The sequence below is a fragment of the Drosophila subobscura genome, chromosome A (genome assembly GCF_008121235.1).
Source record: "Drosophila subobscura isolate 14011-0131.10 chromosome A, UCBerk_Dsub_1.0, whole genome shotgun sequence".
Classification (NCBI taxonomy): Eukaryota; Metazoa; Arthropoda; class Insecta; order Diptera; family Drosophilidae; genus Drosophila; species Drosophila subobscura.
The window spans coordinates 22,088,197-22,111,584 of NC_048530.1; the positions used below are offsets into that span (position 1 = coordinate 22,088,197).

A 23,388-nucleotide genomic window follows, 5' to 3' on the forward strand; every position below is an offset into this window, starting at 1 on the left:
CCTTGCCTTTACTGTATAATTTAGGTACATTTCTGGGCCTGATGAAGTCATGGTTAACCTATTACTTACAAGGTATATTTATGAATTTTCTTTGATACATTTCAAGAAGTTTTGTTAGCCGCATCGTGCAAAATTTCTTTATTTTCTGCACAGTTACACCATTCCTTTGCCGACCAGCTGAGATTCCGTTACAATCCAAAGCAAAGAGAAGAGAGTGCGCTCGCTCTCTCAATGGTGCGCCTGCGCGGTGGTGGATTGCAGGCATCGGCTCTGCCGAACGGCGCGCGTGCGCAGTAGCAACATTTGCCAGCAACATTCAAATAGAGATTGGCAACATTTAATACCCCGGTGGGCCAAAAGGTATATATACTATTTGAAACGTTATGTACATTTCAACGAGTATTTAGTGTGCACTTTCTTGGATATTCTGTTGGTCTTCTAACATAAATATGCAGGAAAAAAACATTATTTTTAGTCTGACTTTCAGTGGCATATGTTGAGCAGCTGCTGGTAATGCATAAATCTTAGCAATGCATAGCGCAAAAAGGGTATTAAAACGCCGCTGCACAACCATGGCAAGCACGTTTACCAGCAACATGTGTACAGATCACCAGCAACATGGCTGGGCAACATAACGTGGCCGTCGGGTGGGTACGGTGGGCAAAACGGAAGCACTGCGGAATTTGCTGCATCAATCCTCTTTCGGCCGCGGACAAGGAAACGACAGAACAAGAAAAGTAATGATAAAACATACAAATTGATCATTTCGTCATAGACCAAAAAACTCGAACAAAAATCTTCGCAAAAGCAAAATTTCCGTTTCCCACGCAACGAGCAACAAGACTTTTGGAAAGCGAAAAAACAATTTTTTTTTGGTTTCTGGTTCAAATTTAAAATCTATAAAAATCCGTTGATTTGGCAAACTTGTGTTGGAAATCCTTCAAAAACGTGTTCGAGACATTCGGTGCTCCGGGATTGAGACAGAGAGCTGTGGTGCAGGACACAAGGCGGTCGCCTGGTCGCAACACAGATCCAATTTCCAGGTGAGTTATCGCACTTTGAAGATTAAGCAAACCTGATCAAACGGTCATTCGAAACGGGACTCAATGGCACCCAAGGAATGATCGATCCATCAATTGATCGCCTGATAAGCTCGGTCCCCTCAATCCCTGCTCGGTTTCCCTTGCTCGGCACACCTGGCACACACACACACACACAGACACAAAGGGGCACGCACTCACACACTTACAATTACGATCGCACCCATGAGGCGGTTGTCGTGTTTGTCTTTGCTCTAGCTCTAATTTTAATTTAGCCAGAAAAAAAGGCTGGCGATGGAGAAAAAAAAACCCTAAGACCCTAACCCCTCAGAGACAGAGACCCAGATCCAGATCAGGGCGGAAGGAGACCCACAAGAAAAGGGGTGGTGCGTCGTCGTCTAATACATTTAATTTGTTGCTGTTTTTTTTTGTATTCCTTCACTGCTGCTACTCCTGCTCCTGCGCCGCTCGGAAGTCTCTCGCTCTCTCACTCGCTGCTACCCCGAGCCGGGGCTAATTCTTCAGGCACAAGTCACACGGAGTGTGAGGAGCAGGGAGCAGGGAAAAACGGAGTTGCTGGCAGGAGAAAGATCGAATCATCTTTTGGGTAGGAAGAATAATATTTTTTTTGCTCGCCTCTGCCCCGACTCCGACTCCGACTCCGAGTCTGTTGTTCTCTCGTGCAATTCTGCTCGGCTTTTCATCTCTCTGGGGTGACGTTTATGGATTACATGAAAACCCATTTCTCTAGACCTGTGTGCCAGTCCGTGTGCGAGTGCCGTGTGTGTGTGTGCTGCATCTAGAGAGTACACAAGACGCATAGACAAAGGCAGGGGATCTGGGACGGATCTTTTGTGTCCCCCTTTGGCTTTGCCGATTGCCGATTGCCGCTTTTTGCAAAATGGCATCATTATGCTGGGGCGTAATTGTTGCACGCAGACAAGCACAGCCACAGACACACAGATACACGCGCACGGGGGAAGAGGAGACACGATGAGCCGCTGAGCAGGATCCTTGGGCGACTCGCTCAATTTTATGGTCGGCAACCGCAGCGCTTTCAAAATCTGTTTCGAAATTAGCATAAGTTTAATTTCAATTTAAATGCAAACCTGAAATCCGCAAAGAGCGCGAAAGAACGAGGATGACTGAGGCCTGAAGCATAAAAGAAGAGCAGGACGAGTACGAGGACGAGGGACCCCGGCTCCTTGGGAGTACGTGAAAAACTCGTTTGCCGCAAAAACAATTTGCAAATGTTTCCTGCTTTGTTTGCTCGCTTGCCTCCTTCATTTGTTGTTCGTTTTTTGCATCAAAAATTGTCTGGAAGTTCCCAAAAACAAAACACACAAAAACCAACCGAGAATGGAAGAAAGAAACCAGAATCCGATCCCCTGTTTGCTGCCAGCTGCCCAGCGAGCGGACCTCAACCAAGATCCAGAAATGATCATCAGCGTCAGGCTAGGGACTCCATCCGTTGACAGATCCTTAAATCCTTTATTTTGCTTTCCACAGCAGGGACATGCCAACCATGACACGCATGCATCGGCACTCCAGCTCCAATGCCGTGGTGGAGGAGACGCGCGGCCGTCGGCGCGACGTTGGGGCCGAGGGAGAGGCGAACAAGGAGAACTACGGCGTGCACTTCATGAGCAGCCCCTTCGGCAACGCCAGCCTGATTGCCCTGCAGGACCTGAGCAATGTGCACGGCAAGAGTCCGCAGCGGCGAAGCTTCAGCGAGGGCAGTGGACCGCGCCAGGCCACGCCGCAGCTGGCGGCTCTACGCTGCCTGCCCCGAGCTACAGCTGTGCCGCTGGGTGCTGCTGCTGCTGCTGCTGCCGCTGCTGCTGGAAATGGGAGTGGCAGTGGGAGTGGGAGTGCCGCTGTGGGTGTACCCGTCCTGGAGGACTCGCAGTTGTCGTCCTCGCGGATGGGCGACACCACCCTGGATCGCATGCTGGACGCCATCATCGAGTCGGCGCGCAAGGAGGTCCGCTGCAAGCACACAACAGCAGCCACGACTGCTGCAGCCCCAGCGGCAGCCACCACTGTGCTGGCCGACTGCGGGGAGTGGAGCGAGAGCAGCGTCCACGAGATGGAGGTGCGCACACCCACCCACCTGAAGCGGCAGCGGGTGGTGCGGCGCAAGAATCCCCACAAGACAGCCAACACGGCGACCAGAGATGGCCAGAGCCGGAGTCGCAGCCAGGGCAGGAGGCAGAGCGCGACGCCAGTCCAAATGGAGCATGTGCCCAGCACGAAGCGCTGCCTCAGCTTCTCCAGCTCCAGCTCCAGCTCCAGCTCCACGTCCAGCGACCTGGACGACGATGAGCAGCTGGCCAAGCGCAGCTCGATGGCCTCCACCACATCATCGAGCCACTCCAGTGACAGCCAGCGGGGCAGCATTGATCTGAGCATCGTCTACGATGCCCAGCAGCGACAACTGAATGTACACGGTGAGTCCCAAGGCGCATCGATTGCGGCAGGTCCGTGAGAGCACTCGCACCTTCAGGTGGATAGGAGAGACCACCAGCTAGATTCCTCAGCTAACTCTCTGCCTTTCTCTCTCGGCCCTTTCAGTCATTCGCTGTCGTGACTTGCAGCGTTCTCATGGGACTGGCACTGGCATCTATGCCTACGTCAAGGTGGCTCTGGCACCCGCCCAGTCAGCTCAGCCAGCCATGAGCTCGGGCTTTCAGCGCACCGCCGTCCACCGCCACTCGAGCCGTCCGTACTTTGATCAGCGCTTCAGCTTCCCCATTCCGCAGGCGGAGGACTCAGCCAATCAGCAGCTACAGCTGGCCGTATGGCATCGGGATCGCCATTTAAAGTGAGTACGAGTAAGGTCACAAAACAGTTTGTCTGCACATTTCCATTTCCATTACTACAAACCCATGGCTAAGTCCCAGCGCCTGGTGTCCTGCTGTCCTGCTGTCCTGTGTCTCAATCTCATCTTGAGCCCATGTCATTCACCCCCAATTGAAGGGTGGGAAGTGGGGACTGGGTGTTGGGGGTTGGGGGCTGGAGTGCTTGGAAGTGAAGAGGGTTGAGCACTTGGAGCAGGCAAAAGACTAAGGTCTGGGCGTCTGGTTAATTGTAACGTTTTGCTCCGGCCTCGTGGAACTTATAGCGCCTGCTGCATTTCCTGCACATAAACAACCCCATTCCCATTCCCATTCCCAGCCCCCGCCATAGCCCCCACAGTGGGTGCGGGTTGCCCGAGGGCCATGCATGTACGAGCATGTTCCATCTGCCTGCCATCTACCATCTACCTTCTACCATCCACATTTCACATTCCACATCCAGGTCATGCGCAGTGGAGCGCCTTTTCCAGCGACTTTCGACTACCAATTTCTGGGCTGACCTGCGCCGCGGCCCGCCAGTTCTCCAGTTCTCCAGTTGTCAGTTGGAGTGCCAAGCTCGCGCGACGCTAAACAGCAGCACCGTGCAATAAAAGGGCCAGGCCACAGAGCACAGAGTATCGGAGGAGCATCGAGTAGCGGCAACGGCAACGGCAACGGCAACGGCCTGGCAACGCTCGAGCTCGACCTGCGAGCAGCAATCGCAGCGAATGTGCTAAAAAGTGTGTTGGACATCCGCAGAGTCCACTTGGCACTTGGATAATTGTAACTCCCATTCATATTTATTTGATTATTTTTGTTCGAGTTCTGCTCAGACATCCGATATCCGACATCCGGTGTGCAAGTGTCAGTGTCCGCGTCCGCGTCCGCGTCCAGCCCCCAAGGGGCAGGCAACACGGAATTATATAACTGTATGAGTGAGGGCGCATGGAAAGTGTAGCATACTTTCGGGCATGCTGCTTAATCGAATGCGAACAGGAAGTGCTCAGCTCTCGCTGTGATGTGTGAGTGTGTGCGAGTGTGCGTGTGAGTGTGCGAGTGTGCGTGTGCGTGTAGCAGGAAGTATGACAGACTCGACAAACGTGCCGCTGTGTGTCGCGGAGCAAAAGTTAATTGAAATTCAAGGACAAGAAACCCATTCACCATTGCAGTGCAGAGAGAGAGTGAGCGCCGCCACTTGACCAGTTTGTGGCACTCCAACTGGTTGGTTGGTTGCTGCCATTTGATGCCAGATCGATTTGGTTAGCGATTATGCAATGGTCACCCCCATGACACACGCAAAGCACACACACACACGCACACACGCTGGCCCGGGACAGCCAACACACAGGGTCCAATCCTTTCGCTGACGGACAACTAATTGAGCTGAGCCAACTAACTAAATGGACACCCGGGGAATGCCAGCCAGCTGCCATTTGCCATTCCCATTCCCATTCCCATTTGTCTCTCTCTCTCGCTCGCTCGCTCTGTGGCAGAGTCGCTTCTATTTGTTATGCATGCATAATGTAGCACGCACAGAAGAGCACACACATCGAAGGAGACGGGGTAAATGTGTAAATTGTGAAAATAGTTGGGCCAAAGGACTCGTTTTCGAGCGCTTTAAGTCAATTTACAAAACGACTGACGGCTGAATTATTCATTGGCTGCTTTTCGGCACAGCCTTCTACCTTCCGCAGTCCACAAGCGGCCTCCTTCCTGTCTCTCTGCCTCGCTGCCACTATTCGCATTACATTTTTAATGCCTTGCCCCCATTTTGGGCCACTCTTGAGTGGGCGAGCCTTGCCTTGCAGACAATCGCGATTGCAATCGCAAAAGAGAACCCCAAAACAACAGGAAAAACAGAAAGAACTTCACTCAACTCAACGTAGAGTGCTGCCAGCCAGCACCGACCACAAAAATCAATAAAAGTGACCCAAATACGCGCGCCAACTCCAGCTAGAGTGTCGGCAACTGAAGCTGAAGCTGAAGCTACAGCTACAGCTGGGAGTGGAAGTGGGAGCCACAGCCAAAGGACGAGCCACAGCAAATGTAGATAAAGCCACAAGCCATTGCCCGCCCTCTAGCCGCTAGCACCACGCAACCACCCATCAGAATTGGCCGGGCAGAGCGCATTTCCGGGCCATGTGGAATGTGACGCCAGCTTAGGGCCGCTAATTGATTTATGTCACGTACGATGGCCGCTGTCTGCCCCAAGATAGTGCCACACTAGGGTTAGGGCTGAGAAGGTGAAGCGGAAGCGGCAGCGGCAGCACGAAGATTGCCTGACCAAACCAGGCCAGGGACCAGGGGCCTATAAATAAACCATTGAAATGTCAGTGCAACGTGACGCACAGTGGCCAAAATGGTTATGCACATGCTGGGGTAGATCCAATCTTGCAGTCAAATGAGCTGAGAGTCCACACAAGCGAAAGGGTTTGAATATCTTTGATTGGGCGAATCATTCATGGGCTCAATCTTGAGAGCAAGAACCTTCCTGGCCAATGCATAATTGATCATTTAATTGTTTATATTTCTTACTAAAGATCTCTTCTTCCTCCCTCTTGTTGCTCCCACAGACGCAGCGAGTTCCTGGGCAGCAGCACCTTCCCGCTGAGCGAGCTTCTGGCGGAGAGCCACAGCGTGAGCGGATCCTACAAGTTGCAGTCACAGTCGCAGTCGCAGTCGCAGGCATGCCTTAGTAGCTGTCGCAGCAGCAGCAGCCGGAGCAGCAGGAGCAGCAATCACGAAGAGCAGCAGCAGCAGGAGCAGCAGCAGCCAGCACTGGCAGAGGGTTCCGTTATGGCCACCACCACAGCCACAGCCACAGCCACGCCACAAAAGTCGTCAGCAGCGGCTGCGGCGGCGGCAGCAGCAGCCATGAACCTGGACGAGGTCATCAGCATCAGCATCGACAGCATGGCCGGAACGACGACAGTGGGCAGGGACGAGTGCCTGCTGCAGGCGCAGCAGCCGATGAAGCTGAGCAAGAAGGCGCTCCATCAGCGGGACGCGGACGAGAATCTCTTTCTGCGCTTCCTCGAGCTGGATCCGCCTGCCGATGGCAATGCGAACAGCACCACCAACGCCACCACCGGCGGCGGCAACAGCACGTCCAGTGGGGCGGGCGGCGGAGCAGCGCCGAGCGGTGGGGCAATCGCGGCAGCCATCTGCAACGTGAACGCCAATGTGAGCAACGCCAATCACCTGAACGGAGCCAGCGGCAGGCGGCAGTCGACCATGGCCAGTGGGGGCAGCGGGGGGAGCGCCGGCAGTGGACAGCGGCCGCTGGGACGCACGCCCTTCACGATGACACGGCGACTGACGCGAACGGAGGAGCGGGGATTCGGCTTCTCGATTGTGTGGACGCATCCGCCGCGCGTCGAGAAGGTGGAGGCGGGCATGTCGGCGGATCGCTGCGGCATCCTGCCCGGCGACTATGTGATCTTCGTGGACAAGCACAATGTGGTCACGATGCCCGAGGCTGATGTTCTGAATTTGATACGATCGCAGGGCTCGACCTTGACGTTGGAGATATTCAGAAGGTCAGGCGCGGGCGCCACAATGGCCATTGAGACAGCCACCACAACGGCGACAGTCGCCGCCGCATCCCTGTCCACATCAATGGGAACAGCGGGATCCGGCACTGGCACTGGCACTGGCACGGGAATGGCAATGGCAACAGGAATAGGCATGGGAGCCGGTCTTTCCCTCTCCTTGGGCAACTCCAATGCCAATGCCATCACGCAGCAGCAGCAGCAGCAGCAGCAGCAGCAGCAATCCCGTCAGCAGCTGGTGCTGGGCCTGGAGCGTGAGGATCTAAGCAGCAACACGACAAACATGATGAGCTGCTCCCTGCAGCGGACGGGCAGCTCGAGGCCAGCCGCCCAGCCACAGGCGCAGCTGAGCAACAACTTCTCGCGCCCGGCGACCGCCTGCTCCGGCACCACCTCCTCCATTGAGGCCGCCAAGCGGCGGCTCCACCTGCCGCAGGTCACCTTCAGCAAGGAGGTAGGCAAGGGCGTTCTGGTCTAGCCCGAACAACCCGACTCGATGCCCAATCCCCAATCCCGGGGGCATTTCCCGCATTGAGTTGCAGCCACATTTTTGTATTGCGTGTATTTCCTTTTTTTTGTTTTCATACTTTTGTACATACTTTGCAGTCCGCTTATTGTTTAGTTGTAGAGTCTAAGCTGTCGCCATGCTGGCTGTCATTACGTACTATTATTAATCATCATTTTTTTATGCCCAACCCAAAACCCCATCCATCATTAGGAAACAAAAATTAAAATAAAAACAAACGCTTGACAATAAACATATTTTTTTCGCCATTTCATTTGTGTTTGTGTTGAGTTATTTCTTTATTTGTATTAAACCTTTGAAAGGGTTTTTGTTTCTGTTCTCTGGAATGTATTTTATTGGTTGCCTTTTGTTGCTTGATTGCCAGTCATCTGTCCGCACTTTACAGCCCCATTAACCAGCTCCCAAATTACATAGTAGAAGAATTCATGTGGTGCCCATGGTCACCCAAAGCCTAGAACATGTTCCTCATGCAGCGGGACATTCCTCAATTACCGTGCACCGATAGAGCACTTTCTTGCCTCCCATTTTCATCGATTTTAATGCATTTAAATCATCCCACACCTTTATCTCTCTCTGAGCAAAACCTTTAACACTCTCTCTTTCCTCTCTCTCGCTCTCTCTCTGCCTGTCCAGTCGATTGTGCCCATAACGGACAATCGGCGTCGCTTCCTCCTGCAGCTGATTAGCCGGGAACAGAACTTCACGTCGGCATTGCACTTTGGGGTGGAGCGGTTTGTGCAGCCGCTGCTGGAGCGCAAGGATCTGATATCGCCGAACGACCACCGGACGCTGTTCCAGAACATTGACGAGCTGCTGCGCATCGCCGAGGACATACTGGAGCAGCTGTGCAGCGGCGACCAGCACCAGCACCAGCAGCAGCAGCAGGAGCAGGAGCCGCAGATGAACTTCGCCTCGAGGGTGTACCTGTCCAAGACGACGGCCATCTGTGCGGCCTACAAGAAGTACTGCAACGGCATCAAGCGGGCCGACTGCGTGCTGGTGAACAAGTCGCGGCAGACGGGCTCCGAGTTCATAGCCTTCATCACGGAGCCGGTGGTGCCGCGCAAGCGGCCGGATCTCACCATGTTCATCCACCGTCCGCTGCAGCACTTCCGGGAGATCCTCAAGCTGATGCAGCTGCTGGCGAGCAACTGCCACGTGGACACCGAGGAGCACAAGAACTTCAGCAGCGTGATCGGGGAGCTGCAGGCGGCCTACCGCGAGATCACCGTCAGCAGCGGCCTCATGGAGCCCCTCGGCGAGGGCCGGCCCCTGCTCACGCTCCAGGACCTGGAGTCCCGCATGGTCTTCACCAAGTGCAAGCCCTTCACGCTGGCCGTGCAGGGTCGCCAGTGGATCTTCGGCGGTGATCTGTCCCGCGTCGAGGGTCGCTCCATCAAGCCCTACTGGACGCTGCTCTTCAGCGACATCATCGTCTTTGCCAAGGTTAGCCGCGACCGCGTGCTCTTCATCACCGAGGAGCCCGTGCCCATAGCCAATGTAGTCGACTCCTGTTTCCACATGCGCAAGAAGAGTGAGTACATTCCCCATCCTCTGGCAGTTCTTATTTCAATTTGTTTTCCCCCCCGACCTGCGGCAGCCACCGAGTTCCGTTTGACTGTGGATCCGAATGGGCGGCTGGCCGAGAGCCCCACCGGCTACTGTGCGCCCGATCTGAGCCGGACACCGAGACGCGGCGCCCGCCGCAAGAGCCTCATCCTGCGCGCTCCCTCCCTCGAGCTGAAGGCCGTCTGGCAGAACCTGCTGCAGCGCCAAATGTAAGTCTTTTCCCCTCCCAACACCCAGCTCTAACCCCAATCGAACGCCTGCAGATTTCTGGTGAATGCGGCACTGGGCTCGACGCCCCTGTCCAGCCCGCTGGACTCGCCGGATGTGCTGAACACGCTGGTGCCGCTGAGTGATATCGGCATGACCTCCGCCTCGATGGCCTCGATGAAGCTGCCATCGCTGGACAGCATCAACCTCAAGCAGCAGAAACAGCAGGTGCGTCTCTTTCGCAGCAAGCGCCTGGACAGCGGCGATTCCTACGAGAATCTGCAGCGACTGGCGAGCGCCGTGCGGCACAGCTGCGCCACCAGCACCACCGCCAGCGCCACAACCAGTGCCTGCGCCGCCACCCAGACGCCGCTGCAGTCGCAGTCGCAGTCGCAGCTTTGCTCCGCCTCGCTGCCCTCGCGCACCACGTCACCAGCCCGGCAGGGCCTGGGTCAGGGCCATGGGCATGGCCACTCGAATGGCTCCTGTGGCGGCTCTGTGCCCAATGGCGTGGGTGCCACGGCAGCGCTGGTGGGTGGCGACAGCTCGCTGCGGCGCTTCAACACGAACAGCTCCTGCCTGAGCAGCAGCGGCAGCCTGACGGGCCCGGGCCACACCCACACCCAGACCTCGGCCCCATCCCTGTCTCTGCCCAGCGCCAGCTGCAAATGTCTCACGGCCATTCCGGAGGCAAGCATCGAGCCCCTGCCCGTGCCCGTGCCTGTGCCTGTGCCGGTGGCCACGCGACCTCCCTCCCAGAAGCTGCTCGAGTTCAGCCTGAGCTCGGTGGGGCGGTCGTTCATCGACGAGGCCGCCATTGGGGGGCTCGGGCAGGTGTCGCTGACCACCCCCGAGACGCCGACGCCGAACATTTCGCCCAGCTCGCAGCAATGCAACTCGGACGCCTTCTCGAATGACTTTGTGCCGCCGGCGGGCGGGCGGGCGCCGAGCATTCCGCTGGCCGAGTTCGGGGGCTCGTGGGACCTGCTGGAGCTGGACCTGCAGCTGCACGAGGTCAATCTGGATCCGTGCTACGACACGGATGTGGAGGAGTGCATCTTCCTGGGCGACGGGGGCCGTGTGGGCATCGATGGCGCGGACAATCCCGACGGGGACAATGACGAGGACAGCGACGAGGACAGCGTGGTGGTGGACGACGATCCATTCGGCATGCTGCCCACCAAGCCCACGCCACCGGACTCCCTGGATCTGTGATTTGACTTTTGGCTACAAACGGACTGCAACGCCACTGCGACGACGGTGCCGACGGGCGATGACGATCCCTTCCCGACCCCCCTGCACAATCTTTGAATCGACGAGCTTAGACAAAACTACCACTGATCCACCCTTACCCCCACTCTTATCTCTCTCTCTCTCTCTGTCTCTTTTTGGGTCTCTTGCTACCTCATCGCCTGATCCCTCTCTCTCTCTCTCTCTCTTGATTGCTCTGCTTGTGGCGCTGCTACCTGGCGCTGCTTCTGGTTGTGCTTCTGGTTTTGGTCAACTCCAACTCCAACTCCAAGTCCAAGTCCCTCTTTGCTAGACTTTGCAGGCAAACACGTGGAAGTTCGTACCACCAATTACAATTATGCATCTCTGGAGCATTGTACATGAATGCTTATGTAGCCTCCACCCCATATACAACTCTCCATCTCACTCGCTTTGCGCATTGTGTATATAAATATTGATATTGATATCTATATACTTTTACCCTCCTCGTAATCGTGTTTGCTCCCTCCAAGTCGGTTCTGAATCGAGTGTAAATATTATCGACAAGAAGTTGCCGCAGATGTTAGTTCACTGATGATAATTCCATGTTGTTTGTGTAGCTCTTAATTCTTACATAGTTATATACAATATACCTTCCTTATATACACACATACATACCTACTTAGAGTACATTTGTTAGATGATAGCCATACCGTATATAGATTTAGCCATAGCTAGTCAAATATACAAACCCTCGCCCTAAAAGCGGATGGCAAAACAAAAGCAAAAAAGCAAAAAAGCAAAAGCCCCCACAGTGTCTGGGTGCACAGTTTTTAATGACATAATCGTATATTCCATACTCCTAATCGCTCCAATTCGTATTATCATACTTTCGATTGAAACTTTTCTGCCAATCCACCAACGAAGTGAACGAAACCAAAGGAATTATTAATATTTAGTCCTTAAAAAATGCTTCCATTTTGTAGCCAAATTGAAAACTTATTACTGTTATTGCTGTTGTTGTATTACATTAGCCTAGATCTAGTTGTACATCTAGATCGGGTTGCGGGACTCGTACTCTAAGTTTACCATTAGCCAAATATTGTTGCCATTCCCAGACTCGATTCGACTCGATCCCCCCACTCCCCAATCCCTTAAGTTCCACTCGAAAAGCAATTGAAATTGTACAAACATTTCCCCATCTCCCACACACAGTACACATTTCCACATGTATAGTACCTAGTATAAACTTATGTCTATAGCTGTAATCGAACTTTGCTCAGTCGCAGGGCTCTTGGCTGGATGGAACCCCTCGCATACTCGTACATGTATCTGATGTCAATTATCAATGACAAGCACTTTGTTGCCTTTTAACAGTAGTCAACATCATCAACATCATCCGCATACATCCCATGTACATACTTAGATATTTTAAATATCCGTAAAACATTCATTTGGGGGCTCGCACAGTGGGGCAACGATTTTCATTTCAGTTTGTTCCTTGCGGAATTTTGGAATCTCTATACCCGTCCTTGGGCACCGCTGTGCGAGCTCTGTTGGGTGTCGAAGCTGTCCAGCCAGGACTTGAAGCGACTCTTAGCTAGTCTCTGGTCTAACCTCCATATATACACACGCACACACACACCTGTACATCTGTGGCAAGTTTTAACAGACTGTGCGGGACTGTGTCCGGCTCGGTTTTTGGGTGTGCCTTGAGCAATAAGCAAAATATCTCTCTATACACCATATACACACATACAAAGGTATACATACATATGTAGTCTATATATACATACATATATACATCTACATGTATATATTCGTATTCATATTCATATTGTGTAATCTGTATGTACGGCTAGAACTTTTTGATTTCATGTTTTTTGCCACTTTACATAACACGAAAGGAATCGATATCGACATCGACATCGACATCGAATTCGACATCGACTTCGACTTCATGCAGTTTGAGATTGAGATTGCGATGAGAAACGAGATGCATTCAAATAATAATAATAAAAAACAAAATGATTCTTTGACTAAAAACGCTTGTGATGTTCTTTTTATTTCATTAAAAAAACAAAAAACAAAAAAAAAACATAAAGAGTAATCCAAGTAGAAACCCACCGAGCACTCATTCAAAACGTTGCCCAATATCGCTCCGCATTTATCTAAATCCTGGTCTAATCCTGGTCCTGTGCTTACAATAATTGGTCGATCCAAAGCAAAACCCGAAACACGATCAATCTCCCAGAGATGAACAAAACAAAACAAAAGAGAAAAAAAAACAAAAGAAAACTAAACAAAACCAAAAGAAAACACACAAGGCAAAAAGAAAACCAAAATTGATAAATTAAAAATTGTGATGGACTCAATTTTAGTTTTAAGTTCGAATTGCTTCTTCTAATTCTTCTCCAACTTCCAACTTCAACTTCAACTTCCACCTCCAAATCTATAATCGCTTATTTGTTGTTGTCGTTTGTAACTGTAACCCGTACATATCCCGTTTACCGTTACTGTTTTTGTAGCCGTTAGTTGTGCTGTTTTGTATCCGCCACATTCGTTCTGTGTTTTGCGTTCGCCCCACAACCTTCCTTCCCACCCACTAGAATATCCAATTTACAATTCCTACGAGCAAGAGCAAGAGAGCAAGCGTTTTTAATCAAAGCAAAGAAGGACAAAGAACAAGTTCACGGTCTTAATCGTATTATTATTTCCGTTCCGTTTCTCCGTTGAATCGATCAAAGATCTTAGCCAAAAGTCACAAGCAAAAGCAAAATCAAAAGCAAAAACTAACCTCAAAACTCAATGCAAAAGCAAAGCAAAGCAAGCATAAAGAGAAACAAGAACAATGAGACAGCGAAAGCGAAAGCAAAAGCAAAAGCAAATCCAAGCAATAGCAAAAATGCATGCGTAACCCTACTCCAGCCTGGAACTCATTTCCAAAAGTTCCAATGAGCCCATCACAAATTTTAATTTGCCAAGCAGCGTTTGGGCAGCGTTCGGGCAGCGGTGGTGGGTGGATTGGTGGGTTTGCGGGCAGTGAGCTGTGGGCTGTAGGTGGTGGTGTTCCTGTTCCTGTTCTAGCACCAAGGCCAAGCTGGTGCCTCGTCAAGGTAAGAAGCGGTCCACAGTCATTTACCCCCACACATTATTTTTGCAGCAGCGTAACAGCTCCCACGGCCATGGGCACACGGGGCCAGGTGCTGCCGCCGCCGGTAGCCACGGCCATGGACACACACACGGACATGCCGTGGAGCAGATCGAGCTGCTGATCGACGAGAAGTGCCGCATCCTGAACAAGACCGGCACCCCCAAGTCGAGCGCTCTGCATCTGGCCAACTGGATGAAGGGCCAGCTGGACAAGCAGCAGCAGCAGGCCCGACTGGCGGCCATCGCCCGCTCGCAGGAGAACATCACCGCCGAGGACGAGCAGCTGATCTTCAACAGCGACAGCGAACAGGACGAACGCATCACCTACTGGACGCGACAGCAGCTCGAGAAGCGCACCAAGGAGCTCAACCTGGCCAAGGAGAATGGCGTTCTCTCCGCCAAGCCCAACTTCGGTGGCAAGCGACTCAGCGGGGTCGAGGAGCTCAGCATGAGCGCCGCCTCAGACATCTACTCGGAGGCGGAGGCGGCTGCTCACAGCCAGATCAGCCAGTCGCACAGCACCACATCGGACAGCCAGGTGAGAGCAAATCTGATGCGCAGCTCGAGAGTGAGCTTTCAAGTTCATAACTGTTAAACATACGATCCACATGGTCCAATCTGCATCCACAGCATCCAATTGATCCACTCGCAATACACACACCTTTCCTATCCATTTGAATAAGGGTTCGGCACGCAGGCACTGAACTGTTTTGGTGCCTGCGCCCGACGCGAAGCCTAAAACGTTTCTTGGTTCTCTGCCGCTGCGGCAGCCGAGCAAATGTGCATTCGTGTGGCCATACGAAGTTCTTTCTCTATGTGCATGGGCCGAAGCCACGTGAAGCGTTTACGCTGTGCGTGCGCCGACAGCGCTGCCCGAGATATTTTTCTATGCGCAGAGTATGCCGACTGCGCTGCTCGAGAACTGTTACGACGCTGCCGGCTTCCGATTAAAACCACTCAGAGCAAAACTCATATTACTGTATAATTCCTGCCTCCTAGTAAACGCTAATCCCTGCTCTGTGTTCCGCTTCATCCCTCCTGCTCCACCATTTAGATAACGGTACGCTCGAGCCCCATTGTGCTGGACAAGCTGGCCGTGTGCCGACACTGCCACAAGAATTGCCAGCAGAGTGGCGCCGGCGGCGGCGGCGGTGTCGGTGGCGTCAATAACTCCAGCTCCACGCCGGTGCTGCTCTGCAACTCCCTGAAGGTGCAGCATAGCCAATCCTCGCCGAATCGATGCTGCAAGCTGAACGGCATGGCTGGCGGATCGGGCACGGGCACGGGAGCTGGCACCGGCACCGGCACGAGCAGCGTGACCAGCATGTCCAGCAGCACCATCACGGGGGAGCTGTCCTCGAAGGTGGTCGCCAGCAGCAGTCGCCGGGAGACCGGCGACACGGAGAGCGACGTGGCCCAACTGATCACCGATGAACTGTCCCTCTCCCAATCAGAGGCCACGGACGAGAGCGTTGGCGCCATTCCCAACAGCAGCAGCAGCGCCGGAGACGGCTCCAAACTACGAATTCTAGAACCTCAACCAGCGGCGGTGGCATCGGTGGCATCTGGGGCAACGGTGACTCCACCTATGGCAAATGGCCATTGCTCAGGCGGTTCACCGAAACCCTTGCCACCACCACGACGCACTCGCATCGTGGCCCAGATGTGCCAAGAGCCTGCCCGACCACGGGCTAACCAGCAGGTCAAGGCCATAGTGACGATCACGGAGACGGCACGGATCATGCGCAGCAGCGAGCGCACAGCCCACTCCGTGGGATCGGGCGGATCGGGCTCGATGTCGGGATCGCCAGCCAAATATGCCGCCTGCCACTGCCGCTGCACTCCTGAGGACTTTACGCACGCCCAACTCTCGCCGGACAAGATGGAGCACCAGACCTGCAAGCTTCTGGAGTCGCCCAAACGGACGGCAACCACCACATCCACATCCACATCCACAGCCGCACTGACAGCGGCCCAGCGGCAGGAGGATGAGCAGTTGTCGCTGGTGCTGATTGGATTGGCCCAGTTTGCGCCGGCAGCCAAGCTGTGTGGGCAGGAGCAGGCCCGGCCTCCACCTGCACTGCTCCCACAGGGACAGAGCAACAGGGAAGATAATTCCACACCCACGATAGCCGTGGTGCCACCCACGCCCGACGCCGTGCTCACCAAGACGAGCACCCATGTGTGGGACAATAGCGGAGGAGGAGGAGGAGGAGGAGCTGGATCTCCTGGAGCAGAAGTGGCCACCAGCAGCACGACCACCACCACGGCGAAGCAGCCACGGCAGGCGATCATTGAGAACATACCCGAGGACTCGTGCGACGAGTCTCCGTTGGACGAGGAACCTCCATACAGGCCCATGACCAATGCCCTGAGGCGTTTCGGCACCATGTCCAGCCTGGAGAAGCTGCCCTCCGACGACCGCATGGACGAGGCCGACGAGCTGGACGATGACCTGGAGCCCTACACATCGAATGGCCATGACGACAGCCCCAACAACGATGATGACAGGGATGGCGACGAGGATGATGAGGACGATGCAGCCTCGGACAAGGCGCTGGCCCAGAACCTCAACGAATTGGTTGGCTGCTCCAGCTCGACTGGTGCCATGGCCAACGGGGATGTGCTGGCCAGTGGGGCCTGGACCAATCGTGCTGGGGCCTTTGTCTCCGACAAGATGTCCTTTTTCGAGGAGTCGCGTGCCTTCATCGACAAGTACTTGGGCCGCTGGAGTGCCGAAGATACCCAGGAGCAGCCGCAGCAGACGGCCACCTCCGAGACGGACGAGCAGATGGACGAGTGCACCTCGGGGGCGACCAGTGGCGAGGAGGTCTGGGGCACACCCACCAGCGGCGGGGACAACGAAGACAACGACATGCAGCTGATCAACTCGGAGAATACGCATTCGGTAAGAGATCCGCACCAGAGGTAGTCTGGGGCTTTCTTTTCAATTAGTTCTACTTTCAGTCACCCACCAAGTCGAGCACCTCGCTGAACGATGACGATGACACGGAGCTGATGATGGACGAGCTACTGATGGCGCCGCCCATGACGGCCAGCACCATACGGGGACTGCTGCCACGGTATGTAGGGTGAAGTGGAGAACCCGAGATATATTATGAGACCTACACACACACACACACACACACACAGCTGGTAGAGCCACTAGACTAGACCCATAAGCAGAAGCAGTAAACCCATTTACAACTCAATATATCGTATCCAAATATATATAGACCAAACTCTAGAGATAGTAACTCCATTAACCAGTAACCCTACTCTAACTAAGTAAACGAATTCTCTTCTTTTGTGTATTCCTTTGGACACTTTCTTTCGTAGCTTTTACAGGTGTTTTTTCTTTCGGTTCCATTCGTTTCGCCCAACCACAGCCACACCCACAACCACAACCACACCCAGCCACAATCCAATTCGATTCGTAAATCCATCCAAATATCTCTCTCCATCTCTCTCTATCTCTAGTATTGTTCACTTACTTTCGGGTTAGTTTCTAGACCTATATATAGTAATAGTTATCGATCAGGATCGAGGACCAACGACCAACGGACATGAGAGGGCGGACTGTCTTTGTCTTTATGTAGTGTATACTTGTATAGCCTTTGAACGTATCTACTATCTCTCTCTCTATATATAAACCTACTACTAAGTTTGCTCTATTCAAAATTGATACATCATTTATGTTATAGACACACACATATCACATACACATACTCGTATCTTAATCGAAATCAAATCGAAACCAAATCAAACACATCGATCCAATATTGCTAAATTCAAATTGAAATTCGTTCACATACGCCATAACATACATCATACGTATTATCGAATCGTATCGAATCGTATATCGTAATCGTATATCGATACATGTCATGCTTAGACGTCGTCTTGAGCCCCTTTTCGAGGAGGAGACCGAGAGCGACGAAGAGAAAACCCAACAGGACAGCGATGACATCAAAAAGGTGGGTCGTTATTACAGCAAATCCCAAAAAGCAACACCAAAAAAAAAAAAAAACTTTCGTTGCGATTCTGCTGCATGGCAACACTGGCGCGGCCTGAAGCAACTGTACACCTCGAAACAATTGAGACAATAGAGAGTCTTCGGTGCACCGAAGCGGCAATGCACTTGCAAAGAGCACAAATGCAAATGCAATTGCATATGGCCTCACTTTCGAAGAGGTATTCGTATACGCAAGCGATGATCTACATACATAATCCCACCTGCATGTAGCCTTAGCCAAGTCTTATCAAATTTAGCTGTCAATGAACACTCAACTCAATGAACTAACTTGAACTCACTTTGGTTTGTCTTTCTTCTTTTGTCTATACTTTCATTTCCATATGCCACAACATCAACACCATCGACTGCAACTCGAAACTCGCTCTATCGCTCATCAACATTCATCGATAAACCCACCACCGCATCTTCGCACCATCATCATGAACATGAAACAATCGCTCAAACGATCAATCGAACAATCATTTATCTGCATACTCTGACACATTTTATATCAATATTCCACTTCACATTTATTGTGTGTAAATTGTACCTTTTTGTTTGCCTGTCGCAATCTCTCTCTCTCTTTGTATCTTTGATGTAACTTAATCGTAAACTTATCGTTCTTGTTATTGTATTCGTATCGTTATCGCTGTTCGTTATCGCTTCCATATATGTATATTAGAAAGTCGTAGTGAAATTAGTGAAGCTTTAGCCAATCCTGCAATATTGCGAGCTCATAACCATCAGACGCCTGGACGGGGACGACATAGACGATGACAGCGAGAACGATTGACGACCGCTCCACAATCAAATCAAATTGAACGCCAATCCCCAATCCGATAAATCAAAATTCCGTACTGCCAACGCACCGAACCGCATCCACTCAGAATCCACATCAAAATCAAAATCAAAGTCAACATCAACATCCACATCCACATGAGGCGCAAACTGCAAGCAGGAAGCTCTATCCAAACCAGAATTGATTAGTTGAATTCTATTCCCAACAATTGGTAGGGGGAAGCAACGACAAATGGCCACTACCTAGAGGATTCAGCTGGAAGCTCAAGCGACGAGGCAGCCCAAGTGGTGCCGGATCGGGAGGAGGATCCGGAGGAGGAGAGGCTGCAGCTGGAGCAGGAGGCGACACAGGAGCATGTGGGCTATCAACAGCAGAGATTGCAACCGAACCTGGGGCCACGTCCATTGCGCACTACCATGCTGCTGCCCACTACGGCCATAACCACGCAGATGGAACCGTCACCACCACCACCACCAGCACAGCGAGTGGGTGCACTGCCAGTGGTGGGCTTATCCTGCGAGTATCTGCTCGATCAGCGCCCCTCTACACGCTCGACACCCGCATCGCACACGACGAGGTTGTCCACGATGCCAGCTACGATCAGCGGGCCAGGGACCGGGAGCGGGCCAGGGCCCGGTGCAGAGACAGAGAAAGGGAACTCCACCACGATGCCATCATCTCGGCAGCCTCAGGCTCCGGCTGCAGCAGCGACAACGGGCAGGACGACGACGATGGCGAGTCCAGCTCCCTCGTCGACTACTACAACAATCAGCAGCGGGAGCGGCACTACGAGCTTCGGCGGCAGAGCCAGCGGCAGGCCAGCGAGGTTTATACCACCGCCGCCGCCACCGCGTCGATTGCTGCTCACGCAGACCAATCTAAGCGCTGCACCACCCAAAACGGTGAGTGCAACTCGAACTCTTTCCAACTCTTTCCTTTGACCTTGACCCAACCCATCCGCAGGAGCAACCTCAAAGAAAATCTGGCGCTACTGCTGACAGTGGCTACTCGGCGGCTGTCGGCGACGTCGCCAGCGCTTCGGACCCAATCGCTATCGGGTCAAGGACAATGCCAGCGGCGACTACCAGCAGCTCTGTGGCGGTGCCGGCACCATCCCAAAAACGTCAATCGTCAACGATAATCGAGACCTGCCTGCTGGGGGCACCCAGGCCCGCCTCAGCCACTTCATCAGCAACAGCCTCGAGGATACCAAAGCCGAGCCGTGCGAGTCCCGAGACCCCCCACCGTCAGAGCAGCCCGGCTACAGTGGGGCAGCCAGCGCCAGCGTCAACGGTGGAGCAGGTGCAGCCACAAGCGGCCACGACAGCGGAGGGAAGCGGAGTAGATCAACGTTCGGGACACGCTGCCCCAGCGCCCCACGCTGGCTGCGGCCTAAGTCCAAGGCTGGAAATGCGGCTGGCCCTCAATCACGACATCCTCGGGGACGAGGACTTGATCTGCTACGAGCCTGGTCCAGATCTAACAACTATTCTGGGGTGAGTAGGGAGCTGCTCCTCAGCCCATTCCTTAGATGCTAATATGAGTGTCCCGTCCTGCTGGCAGGCACGACCTCTCCACATTTCATCGTCTGACGGGTCGCGATTTATTGAGTCGTTCAGCCACGAATCGGGTGCAGCCAAAAGAGGCTGTCATATCGTACTCTCAACAACGCAACTCAAAGATGGACACGCCGACGGTGAACCGTCGTCCGCGTCCGGTCTCGGCCTCCGTGCAGAGCAATCACAGCAGCAGCAGCCACGGCAGTCCACGTACCGCTGGTTCAGCTCGTGCCGGCGGCGATCCACGCAGCAGCCAGCGGGCCAGCAGTCCAGGACCATGGACCAGTTCTGGCTATGCGGCTCGAGCCGTCGCAGGGAGCGCAAGCGGCGCCGACAGCAGCATCGCCTGCAGCTCCAGCAGAGGCGGGAGCAAATTAGGCGATCTGGAAATCTTAGCGAGACGCGAGAAGATATACTGCATGTCTCAATCGAGGAGTGGCTGTCAAGTCAGGGAGACATCCACGACCTCCACAACGATGGTCGCAACGATGACGGGGATGGCGATGGGTACGGGGATGGGGATGGGGATGGCATCGAAACGCGACTCTTCCTTGCCCACCCAAGCAGTAGCAGCAGCTTCTCTGACGAGGACGATGAGTACTACTTCGATGGACGGAGCGGACGGAGCCACCAGTACCACAACAACAATGACTGAAGCATTCCTCGAAACGGAAGTGGGCAAGTCGAAGCGATTGTGAGTATTCCCTGAACTGCCACAGCTTCATGTGAAATATTTGATGACATTTCCGTGCTCGCAGAATCAACTTTATTAAGCGTCGCAACTCTGAGATAACCGCTAGTAGCAGCAGCAGCACCCCCAACCACTCCGACGGAGCCCTTGGCGAGCAGCCCCAACCGAGCCAGACTCAGAGTCAGAGCCAGACTCCGAGTCAGAGTCACAGCAGTCTGCTGCCGCAGGGCACGTCTCAGGCGACCGAAGCCGCGGAGATGGCACAAATGTCGCCACGCAAGGATAATGTAAGATGATTCTTTACACAGATCCATTGATAAATAAATTGTGTATCATATGCAGGACAAGCCATCTCTGAATCGCCGCCTGTGGAAGCAAATCACCAAACGCCGACGCACCAACTCCGTGTCCCAAATAGTCGCTGGTTAAGGTGTCATCCCATTTCCTACTCCCAACTGCTAGTCAGCATCCAGCATCCAGCATCCAGCATAACCCCCTGCGATCCTTAGCCAGTGCATAGCTTTTATTGTGTTCTGTGGGTAGATTTTAGTTAATCATAAGTTGAGCACGACGGATCCGAAGGGCAGCCCATCAACTGGAGAACGGACTGGAGTCCGTGGCAGCAAGTTTGGCCTGTGGCCCTTACTGGACCGGAATTATGTGGCGTTATGCTGCTGCTACGGATGTCCGGATGTGCGGATCTACTAGCGGGCTGCCACTCACCCCATGGACTGGCATTGAGCAAAAACCAAACTGAGAAAAAAACTACCAAAACACCAACAGCAAGCAAACAGGAAACAAGGGGGGGAAATATTAGAGTAGAGTACGAGTACGCTAAGTTTTTTTGATACAACTTTGTAGGTGGTGAGTTCCGGGTATCGATCACACCGAACACGGGCCACTCTAGGCGTCCGATTGCGTCCAAAATGAATCTCCTGCCAGCAGTTGGCAGTGCCAGTGGGGAGGCAGGAGGCCAAAGGACTCAGTCCAACCCAAATACGGTAAATAAATACGACAACGAATGGCAGTAAGACGAGACAGTGAGGCGATGAAGGTGGTGGGGCACACAACAAAACACACACACACACACACACACATGCAATCCAGCCAAATGAAATAAGATTGTAGAGAAATTCGAGGACTATTTTTTAGAGGAGAGATGGATGCATATAAAGAGCATTCATTAGCAATTATACGAGCAGGAGGAGTACGATTGGCCTAGCAGTTGGGTTGTTCGGGGCTGTTCGGGGGGTAGGGCTTTTGATATTGGTTCGTGTGTGTTGTAGCGTTTAGTTCTAGTTCTCAATTAAACAATGAAATTGCCTTACGTATTCAATGAACTATTGTATTGGTAGCTTCAAGTAGTGAATCTTTATACATACATTTTACGCATTATTTTGCAATTGTCCAGCAATGTCAGCAAACAGCAAAAAGCATCAGCAAAGCATTCAGCAAAGCATTCAGCAAAGCATTCAGCATTCCGCATTCAGCATTCCGCATCAGGCTTCAGCAGTCCGTAGTAGTACGCCAATAATGAATTTTAATGAATTTAAATTTCACATTTTTCTCAACAACTATTTACAAATACAAAGAAACTTTTGCATCAGAGTCTAATACAAGTGTAGCGAAAACTTTGCAGTTTATTTCACATTGAAATTGATAATATGAAATCGAAAAATGTTTAGAATGCGCGATGGAGATGGAGCGAGCTGAGATGCCATGAAATTATACGAGTTAATAACGACAAACGAGATGAAGTACATTTATCAGCTTTAATAGAAAATCTAATAAATATATAAATATATATTATACATGAATCTAACTAGTTCTAGTCCGTAGATAACTAATTGATATACGAATTACTCTTCAATAGGGTGGCCAATAGGTGTGGACGTGGACGTGTACGAGTACGCGATCGAGCTATTAGGCATTTACCAATCTCACACTCCCTGGGCATGGCATACCCATTGATTCAGCACGTATCCGCGTATCACGTACCACGAACAGTGTGTCTCAGTATTCAGTAACTTACTTTGTAAAACTCAAACACTGACACACACCAACAAAACAAATCCGATTACTCGAATTGGCGTTTGGGTAACACTGATGATGTTTTTTTTTTCGGTCAAATATTGTCTTTTAGTGCAGATGTGAATTTTCCTCTTGAAATTCAATAAGAAATTCAATTATTTAAAGATGAAATTACTGAAAAACCAAAACATGCAAATAATT

The 23,388-nt window shown here is 52.4% G+C and overlaps 1 protein-coding gene across 1 annotated transcript; it reads left to right on the plus strand.

Annotated features, from left to right (window-relative positions):
• Positions 1-878: 878 nt before the first annotated feature.
• On the plus strand, positions 879-23,362 carry LOC117890108 (serine-rich adhesin for platelets). The gene is made up of 18 exons (XM_034794778.1): positions 879-1,043; positions 2,553-2,843; positions 2,913-3,490; positions 3,615-3,864; positions 6,451-7,882; positions 8,588-9,488; positions 9,555-9,732; positions 9,787-9,958; positions 14,103-14,630; positions 15,147-17,000; positions 17,060-17,175; positions 17,432-17,440; positions 17,988-18,069; positions 19,122-19,808; positions 19,870-20,402; positions 20,470-21,159; positions 21,224-21,443; positions 21,499-23,362. Exons 2-18 carry the CDS (start codon positions 2,557-2,559, stop codon positions 21,583-21,585), a joined length of 8,604 nt encoding a protein of 2,867 aa, XP_034650669.1. The 5' UTR covers positions 879-1,043; positions 2,553-2,556; the 3' UTR covers positions 21,586-23,362.
• The last annotated feature ends 26 nt before the right edge of the window (positions 23,363-23,388 follow it).